Source organism: Anguilla rostrata, chromosome 1 (assembly GCF_018555375.3).
Source record: "Anguilla rostrata isolate EN2019 chromosome 1, ASM1855537v3, whole genome shotgun sequence".
Classification (NCBI taxonomy): domain Eukaryota; kingdom Metazoa; phylum Chordata; class Actinopteri; order Anguilliformes; family Anguillidae; genus Anguilla; species Anguilla rostrata.
This window is the reverse complement of record NC_057933.1, coordinates 70,271,733-70,281,732: the sequence shown is the minus strand read 5'-3', so window position 1 is coordinate 70,281,732 and position 10,000 is coordinate 70,271,733. Positions and strand designations below refer to the sequence as shown.

Genomic DNA, 10,000 nt, shown 5'->3' with positions numbered 1-10,000 from the left:
GGATGAGCCTGGAGAGGCGGAGCAGCCGCAGCAGGCTGAGGATCTTGGTGAAGCGGACGATGCGCAGGGCGCGGGCGGTGCGGTACACCTCCGAGTCGATCCGCGCCTCCAGGTCCACCATCAGGAAGATGTAGTCCACGGGGATGGAGGAGACGAAGTCCACCAGGAACCAGCTCTTCAGGTAGCGCTGGCGGATGGCGCGGGGGTCCAGCAGGATCTCCGTGCTGTCCTCCTTCACGATGCCCGTGCGGAAGTTGAGCACCAGGTCCACCAGGAACAGCGTGTCCGACACTACGTTGAAGATGATCCAGGGGAGGGTGTTCTCGTTCTCGAAGAAGGTGATGCCCACTGGCAGGATGATCAGGTTGCCCATCATCAGGAGGAGCATGAGAAGGTCCCAGTAGAATCTGGCAGCAGAAGGGGAAGGGGTTAAAAGGTAGGGGGTGGGGTTAACAGGGAATGGGTTGGGTCAGGGAAAAGGGGAGGGGCAGGTTGAGGAAGAGGTAGGTTGGGTCCGGAGTGGTCAACCACAGAAATTTAGGTACGTCTGGTTCTCAGCTGCTGTGATAGGCTGCTATAACAAGCAGTTAGCACTGCAAAAAAAGGCCTTGTGATGTGCAGACCTTTTAATACATAGTGCTAACCAGCATATTGTTGATACCCTTGTGCATAACTGCCCTGTTGCATAAATATTAAATTGATAAGGGCTTCTGCTAAACAAATTAAATTAATGTTGATATATAGCCCCTGCCATATCTTGCATCTGCCAGGGAGTAGAAGAGAAGATTATGCCCACTGCACTGGACCCAGGAGATAAAGATCCAGATTAATAAACCTCTGGCTCATATTGAAGAAGGATTCATTTACACATACAGATTATGGGATACCATTCTGAAAAGGCAATTTTAAAACAAGGATATGATATGATGTTTAAACGGTTTCCACGCAACAATACAGAGCTGGTATTAAAGTGAAGAAAGGCTTAATATATACATACGACAGCGGTACAAAGACACCATGATGAGACAGCACATGGAATAATACCCAAATGGAAACCATTCTGCAACCTTGACATGCAACTGGGATTAGGACTGGGGTTAAAATACAGGACGAAATACTGCCATAAAGTATATTAAATCTATTTTGAGAGAAAGCATATTGTTATTGACTGCTGGTGAGTTTTGCACTAAATGGGAAATAAAATGCCCCATTGGTAACAGTATTATCATCAGGAGTGCCCTTTAGAACACCAAGGAGCACATTACACACTAGAACGAGTTATGCTGATAAAAAGAATACACTTTGAAACACAATATCTCAAGAATAATGAACAATTCCACTAATTATGCAATGGCACAGCATATTGAATTAGGAACGTGAACTAGTGTTTCATAAATTCCGTTTTCATTCATAGTTATTTAAAGACAAAGGCACAGAGTTGGTAAAAGCAACCTTTTTAAGTGTGGACTGATTTATCAATACAACATTTGCTCCAGAACGGTGCTAGTCCTCATTAAAAAATAAATTTCCAACATCCATCACGAACAGCTGAAACTCTTATGTAATCCCGCAGAGAGCAGTTTGTCCAAAGGCATATTTTAGCAAGGGTGTCTACACCAGTCTTAACATAGACCAGTTGTTGTTCCATTAGAGGTATTTGACTTGAGCCTGGAGGGAATCTGTGCGACAAAACTCAGTGGTACTGGAAACAGGTGTGGTAATAATTTTCAAATCCAGGAGGGTTGACTTCCTAAATTGTACCAGCTTAGATGACAGCAGGTGGAATGAATACATCCCTCTTCACCTGCTTGTGTGCACTTTGCATAACCACAACACACACACACACACAAACACACACACACACACACACACACACACATACGCACACACACACACACGCACACACACTGCTGTTCTTTTTTTCCCCATAGAACTCGGAGAAAAGCAATGCAAACGCAATGATGTTTTTTTCATGTATGAAATAGGCTGGCGTACCAGTATGTATTATCTAGATATTTCCCACCTCTCAACACACAACACACAAAGCTGTACATAGCTGCATTTTACATCACATTCCTTTGGGGGACGGCACATTTCTGTTGATTACTGCATGATCTACATTGTACAACATTCAGTTATTACACCGTAATCTATTACACAAGCGACTATATTTCGGCTGGATATTCCCTGTGCTGGTTGTGTTGGACGTTAGGCTTCTGTTAGGCCTTCAGTCTCTCTCAACGCACCTGATCCCCCCGCACCCCCTCCTCTCTGGATACCAACCAATTCCACTGCTAATTACGCCCTATTAATACATGCCTATCACCTGAAATCGGAGCTCTGGGCAAAATCATACTCGTTGCATTATGAATTATGATGCGGAGGGAATGTGGGGCAAGCATTAAGCTGTGAAATAAATATTTGCATCTCACATTTTTATCAGAAACTGGGCAGAGTGTTGTCAATCTTAAACAGCCGTGTCCACATCCTTTTTTAGCCGCATTATGAAATACGTAGAAGTGTCACTTTATCTTTGGACCATGGGTGTGCAAAAGGCAATTCTTTCATTTCTTGCATAATAAGACACTTTGGCTGCACCGTACACCAGGACTATTTTGGACTGTGCATGTCTGTCGTCTTGCACTTTCATTTTGAGGAAATGTTTTAGAGTTACATCATTCTTCACATAGTGAGCAAAGTCAGGCATTACTGTATACGGCATAAAATCCTTTAAATAAACAAATGGCAACAACTCTGCGTGCAAGCATTACAGGATAGCTCCTTGTCTCTGGCACAATCTAATGAAGTTCCCAATTTGCACATTTATGAATAATTTATTTCTAATCAATGGGATCTTAAGCTGAGCAGCAGGACTGTTGATTAATGCAGATATGGCGACATTTGTTTGGACGGATAATTTGGTGAACTGTGATTTAAACAGCTGCAAGCCAAGCTTCAGAGAAGATGCCACCCGCTGCCCTCTGGCTTCTGGTCCAACCATTGGCAATTGTCATGGTCACTGACTGCGCACGTCCGAAGGAATCGCTTTGGTTATGCAACAGTAAATCGAATATCTTTGTGAGAAGCTGGTTTCCTGTCAGTGACTCAATGGAAAGCCATGCAGAGGCCACACTGCCGCCTGCAGCGACTTACAAGAGTACTGAATGAGAGAAAGAGAAATAAGAACCTTACAAAGCACTGACAGTTCAATTTCCTAAACAAGCGGGCAAACACTCCCGTTTTTTTCTGAAATTCACAGATGAGACGGTAACCCAAACCCGTTTTAATTCTCCAAATATTTCTGGATCCTTGGGAAAGTTAGGATTAAACCTTCCTAGCATCTACATGTGCCCAGTTTCCTGGTTGTCAATGGAATGTAATATTTTAAGCCACAAGAAAACTAGGGAAGGGCCTTAGAACATTATTCAGTTTTGCTATTCATGGGATTGAAGAGGAATTTGAATTGTGCATCATCATTCCTGTTTGTTCTATTAGAATTGTTATCAGTATTAAGCAACCCCACTAATTTGTACTGAAAAATATATTTTGAATGTATCATCCATGTTCTTTCAGGAATACATGTCAGTACATCCCCACTGATACATGTGTATGCAACATATCAGGAATATTTTTCTGTGACTGCAGCAGAACTTGTTTGGAGCAATAAAATGTTCTCAGAAGCATTCTAGAACCGTTTTCTGCTAGCTACTAGGTAGTTTTTGAATAATACCATCTGTAAATGCATATGATAATGCGTTTTCTGTGTAAAAAAACTGTGGCTATCATTAATTTCAGAGTCGTGTGCATCAGGTGGCTAAATTCTTAGGGTTTACTACATTTGTGACTGGTGAACAAATGGATGGAGGGTAATGCTTAAAATCCCTGATCATATTCACATTCAGGAGAAAAATCTTGAATGCATGCAATGCATGCACTCATATTATAAAACCAGCGAATGCAGACAGAATATTAGCACCCTCTATAGTACAACCCCTCCAAGCCCAACCCCTCTCGCTCCCTTTCTCTTTCACGCCATCTCCATTGTCTACACAGAGTCATGTGATAATCAGGTACTGCAGCGTCGGGGTGCAAAGTCACAGAGAGCTATTTTGAACTCCGGAATGTGATAAATGTGATGTGGTAGAATGTGGTAGCTCTAGATAAGATAAATCGATATAAATATAATGTGAACGGCCTTTGTGTTTTTGCGACCACGTCACTAAAACAAAGAAATCCCTATTTGCTTGTTGTGGTCGTGTGTAAATGAGTTGGCCTGGCTCTTAGCCACCGAGCAACCAAAATTTGGCATTCAACAGCTTCACCTCACCTTCACCTCAACTTGAGCGGCAGGGAACGAAGACCCTGAGGCGTGAACACGTCTGCAGAATCACAATGACCATTCATCTGCGGACAAACCAGGGGCTCCGTCTAGAGCAACCCCACATTTTTACTGCGGGATCAACACTTTGGCACAGCCGGCGGAGTCTGTGGCCCCTAACTCCCGGAGAGGTTTTTGCCATCGCTTTAAAATCAGCCACCAATTCAGAACCAAAGTAACCAGGTGAGGTGCATTATCTGTAAGCAATCAACTGCTTTAATGGGTCAATGAAATGCTAATAACAAAACTCAGCAGGTCCTGCAGGGCTCCAGCACCAGAGTGGGAGACCCTTAGAGCACATGATGGAAACGCCCACAGACTCTGAATCAGGGGGCAGGTTCACAACAGGAGAAGAACACATGGACCTATGTGCCTATGGTGCTTTAAGGTGTTACTTTCAGTGGGAGGCCAGTTGACTGCTTCATTTCCACGGTTGATTTATATTTGTATCGACAGAAAATGGTTTACCGTGAGCCGCCAGTAGGAGGCGTTTAATTAGACTCAGTGTTCGCCAAGCCCACGGACAAGTTTCTATTAAGTTTCCATTACTGAACCTAGCGAAATGCTTCACAGATTAGCTGAGCCGGCTGACAAGCTTAATTGGTGAATATTTTAACAAACAGTGCCTGCTGAGAAACATTAGGGGCGTGTTCCGGTTCAGAGAATCTCGCCCAGCGTCTCTGCTCCAATCCCATAATCCTTTCACACGCCACCCCCACAGACGCAACTCCATTCCAAGCCGTCTCTCCCAACCCTGAAACCCGCCCAGACACTGTTTGCTCATGACCTCCGTCCCCCAGCACTCTTCCTGTTCTGTTTCACTCTTCAGCACCTGATATGCTCTTGCGCTGTCCAGGCGTGTATCCTGTCATGAACGTCTGCCACATTATGAACTTTAACCCCACTTACATCACTTAAGTATCCCCTCTGCCCTTGGAGCCATGGACTTACGCAATCCATGTCTGCCTAAATCTCACTTTCTCTTAGCTCTTGCCCCATCCCACGCCCCCCCCCAATTCACTACATTTTCCTCATGTACTTTCCTGTTATGACCCCTGCCTCACCCATCCTCCCCTCCTTATTGCCACTGTACACTCCATCCTCCCTCCCGTCCTGAGTACCTGAAGTCGCTGTACGGGTGGATGATCCAGACTCCGGCCGATTTCAGCCTCTCCTGCTCCATGGCCACTGCCTTGTGGCTGCCGAACATGCGCAGGGAGAACTTGTTGACGCCGGGCTGCAGCATGGCGCCGAACTGCCGCTGGATGAAGGTGGACTGGTTGGAGTAGCTGTAGTCCTCCCCGTCCAGCATGGCGTCGGGGGTCCCGGGGGCGTTGGTGTTGCAGGCGGTGGTGGTGGTGGTGGTGGTGTCGGGTCCCGTGGCCACGATGACCACCCCGGTCCCCGTGGAGGAGGTGGAGGCCAGGGCGGCGCGGGACGAGGCGAAGCCCACGGAGCGCTGCGAGGGCACGGGCGGGGGAGGCGGCGGGAGGGGCACCGGGGTGGTGGGGGTGCCCGCCGTGCGGAAGGGCAGCCCGTCCCGGGTGGAGCTCATGATGGAGAGGCGTCTCCGACCGGCATCCGCCCGCTCCCCCTCCAGAGAGGCCTGGGACAGGCGGTACCCCGGGGACGGGAGGCTTCCCTTGCTGCGCCGTTTGGAATCGCCATTTCGGGTGGGGCGACCCTCACCGCCTGTTGACCCTGTGCCACCCCCCGCCCCGTCCATCCCGGAGCAAGGGAGAGGCTATATAAAAGTACCGTACACAGGGGGGTGGATCGAACCTGTTACACTTCCTAAACAAAAACCTTCCAGAAGGTGACAGCTTATCAATCCTAGGCACAGTCCATCACTTTGTTAAGCTAAACAGAAATTATTACTATGGATTTCAAATGTAGACCTGACGTTATTTAATCCGACGCGCAGTAGTTTTCTTATTCAAAAAATAGAGAGATCGTAGCTTACACCCCCGCCCTCCTATGCTCTCGAACGCGTCCATCCTTCTCTCCTTATTGCCCTTGGATCTTCTCAATTAAGTCAGAAAAATATATCGTCCGGTCCGAAAATATTACGATCTCTTCTCCTTTCTTTCTCGTTTGTCTTCACCGTGATCCCTCTATCATTCCTCCTTTCCCTTGTCCTTGGAGCGCCACTCTCTGCCGGAGGCCCACCCTCTCCTCTTTCCAACAGCCCTCAGCGCTCCGACGCCGGGCATGTTGGCACTGAATTCCCGGTACCTCAGACAGAGACGCACGCAGCTCTTGAGCCGCACATATAATCCACTGTTTTTCCGCTGTTGCGAACGTTGTCCTCCGTTTTTACTCACCCAACATGTATTATGTAAGTGTTAATTTGGCGGCGGATGATGTAGCAGCTTTCTATATCTTAATCTACGAATGACAAGGACACTTGATCGGTGTCAGAAAAGATAGGTCGTCTATAACACGCAGACATACGGAGATGCACAGACCCACGCTGACTCACATGCACGCTGATTCATACTGAAACACGTTCACAAGCAGACACACGTAGAGGCACAAGCAGGCAGACACATCTAGAAGTCAAATGATTATGGATTCACCCCCGAACTCGCGAACGCTGAAAGTCGCTGAGACGAGATCGCAGGCATGCTTTCATTCCTTGGAATATAATTAGCCACAAGTGAAAAAAAAGAGACAGGGAAAGACGCAACAGGGTTCCGCTTTAACAAAATAATCCAATTCAATGAAGGAATAGCGCCATTAACTACACGCGCAAAACGCTAACGGAACAGATGTTAAAAGGGAAGATGCCGCTTTAATGTCCCCAGCGCTCGGTGTTGGCTATTTTACAGTCGCGCGCTCCCTCCCTCCCTGTCTCTCCCAGTAGTGATAGGTGTCAACCGGGTAGGCTGATTCCCTGAACTGCACTTCCCACTATGATTGCTTCGTTCCCGTACTCGCTTTGACTCATAATCAGAGTAATTATTCAATGTTTAGTGTAAAAACTGTCCATTCAATTGAGAAGTCCGGATGTGACGGATACTTTGTTTGTCAGAGATTTATAATTAGCATAAAATAAGAAAAGCTAATAATAACTCAGCTATATTTCAGTTCGGAGTATGCGGATATCTGTTAAAACATAAAAAAAGTAAATGTATAATAATAATAATAATAATAATAATAATAATAATAATAATAGTAACCCTACACCGAAGAAGTCGCCACGGCTACTTCAAAAGCCCGTCCTCGTGATTCGTGAAAATGAAAAGTGCTAATAGGAAAATAAATAAAATAATAAATAAACAAAGGTCTGAATCTAATCGGCCTGTTGTCATGGCAGCCGCATCCCCATCACCCTTCCCCAGGGCCGCATGCCCAACCGGCTCGAGATCTACGCAGCACAGGTATGGGTCTTACGTCAACACAATCACAGATACAACTGGCGGAAGGGAAGCAGAGGAGGGGAGGACAAGGAAAGGAGGCGTGAGTGGGAGGAGGTGGATGACGGGAAGTGGATTCTATGCGATGTGAAGGTGAAAGGGATGGAGAGTGGGAGTGTACCGAGTCACATTTATTTCATTAGCTTACAGACACTGACAGCCATACTCACTAGTCTGGCATATCTCTGTTGACACAGAGCTGACAGTGGACAATGCTGGACGTCACTGGACGTAATGGCAGCAGTCACCCACAATGACCCGTTCTCTGCCATGGCCAGCAGTATGCAATTCTGCTCATTGCCATCACATCCACTGCAATGCGTTACTGAGTAATTATGATAAATGGCTTAGGAATGATGATGAACGATGATTAGTGACATAAGTACAAGGCAATAATCATTAGCATTACAATTTAAAATGTCCATGAATAATAAATAACAATACTGTTAATAATCACCACCATCACAACGTGACAATGGCTAAGCAGTAGGAGGGAAAGATGTGCACAGGATTGCAAATGATCTCTCAACCCTCAGCAAGCACACTAATCTCTGATATACTAAAGCGCACATACAACCCCAAACTGCTGTATTCATAAATGGTACTATTAGCAATATTAGTTACAAGCATAAAATCTACAAGGTGAAACACTGCACAAAGGACACAAAACACAGAGACCAGGGTTTTTTTTTTTGATGCTTCCATATTTATTCGTGGCAGTGATTCCGGAGCACGTGGCGCACGTCACGCTGTAGGAAGTGGCACACGCCAGCCGCCGGCCGGCCGGCTGGCTCGCGCGGTTTCGTCAGTCCGCACTTCAGTCAATCTGGGGTCAGGCATTTCCGTGCGCTGGCAGCTATGCAAAGTGCTTCCTATCGGGTTACAGCGCGAGCGTGCGCGGTGCGCTAACGCTGTAACCTAATCGGGTCCGCGGGACACTGAGTTACGGTTAAGAGTCTGTCGGCCGGGGTTATCAGTTTATGTTCGGGAGCAATTTAGTCCACGCAATGAGAACGGGGCGACAGTGACTCGGTGGCATGCTCAATATCATCAACTGTCAGTCACTAAGGGGACTGTTCCCAGCATGTGGTAGTCATTACTCAAGTGTGACTGTAATAGTCAGCGGCCGTGCTATCACTGAATCAACTGCGAGGGCATCGGCAAGCCAGCCCATCAGTGAGTCTGTCAGTGCATCAGTCAGTCAGCTTATCAATCAGACAGGGCATCATAGCGTCAGTCAGTCAGTCAGTCTGTCAGAACATCAGCAAGCTAGCCCGTCAGTGCCCAGTTCAGTCAGTCTGTCAGTGTATCAGTCAGCCAGTCTGTCAGCCTGACAGCGCATCAGTCAGTGTGTCCGTCTCAGTCCGTGCGTTCTTTGGGGACAGATTGGGTTCATATCACTGGGACGGCCCTCATGATGTTGGTGTGCCCAGATCCTGGGCTCCAACCCGTCACAACGATCACCATGTGACCAGGCTTGTAGAACCCGCGGGCCTTCCCTAGACAGGAAGACAGGGAGGGGTCCATGAGTACTAGGTCTCAGCACACCCTCTGTAACATACAGACATAATGTACACACTCATACGCACACACACGTGCTCTCACACATGCACACACACACACACACACACATACACGCGCACACACATGCACACGCACACACACACACACACACATACACACGCACACACACACATGCTCACACGCACACGCACATGCACGCACACACACACTCACACACACACACACACACGCACCCAGGAAACCGCACATAGTTCTGACCTATATCCATGCCGAACTCCACTCTGCTGTCAACATCATCCGCCCACACCGGGAGAGGCGGAGTCCTCATCAGGGCGGGGAAGACGCCCCTGAGGAGCTGGGACTGACGGGACACCTTCTCACTCCGGGTCACAGCAATGATGGGACAACGAGGGCGGTAGCGGGACAGCAGCTGGGCTGACCTACAGCAGAGAGAACCACATCCTGTTCACATCCTCATACTGTACTTCACCAACGATCACTGTCCCACAGGGATGTGATACAGTGTCTGACCCCTGCGAACATTTTTATGGTGAAAAGTCGGTGAAATGCTGTCCAGGCATTCATGTGACAGCCCGGCTACATTTGGTGAAAAAGTGAAAGTTTTATAGCCAACTAGAACACAGCCAGGGTATGTCCAGCTAAAACCTGAGCTATATTG

At 47.3% G+C, this 10,000-nt stretch overlaps 2 protein-coding genes across 4 annotated transcripts in view; both read right to left on the bottom strand.

Annotated features, from left to right (window-relative positions):
- The window catches only part of LOC135233582 (potassium/sodium hyperpolarization-activated cyclic nucleotide-gated channel 3-like), a 17,016-nt gene extending 9,279 nt beyond the window's left edge, over positions 1–7,737 (bottom strand). Inside the window, exons 1-2 of the mRNA XM_064297298.1 lie at positions 5,500–7,737; positions 1–407 (exon numbers count right to left, since the gene is read on the bottom strand). The exon at positions 1–407 is cut by the window's left edge and continues 23 nt beyond it. Of these exons, the coding sequence (XP_064153368.1) occupies positions 1–407; positions 5,500–6,104 (1,012 nt within the window). The 5' untranslated portion in view covers positions 6,105–7,737. The remainder of the gene's footprint in view (positions 408–5,499) is intronic.
- A 736-nt stretch (positions 7,738–8,473) lies between these two features.
- Positions 8,474–10,000, bottom strand: part of pklr (pyruvate kinase L/R) — a 13,038-nt gene continuing 11,511 nt past the window's right edge. For all 3 annotated transcript variants that reach the window (XM_064296804.1, XM_064296786.1, XM_064296796.1), the window contains exons 10-11: positions 9,580–9,761; positions 8,474–9,296 (exon numbers count right to left, since the gene is read on the bottom strand). In XM_064296804.1, the coding sequence (XP_064152874.1) occupies positions 9,190–9,296; positions 9,580–9,761 (289 nt within the window). In that variant the 3' untranslated portion in view covers positions 8,474–9,189. The remainder of the gene's footprint in view (positions 9,297–9,579; positions 9,762–10,000) is intronic.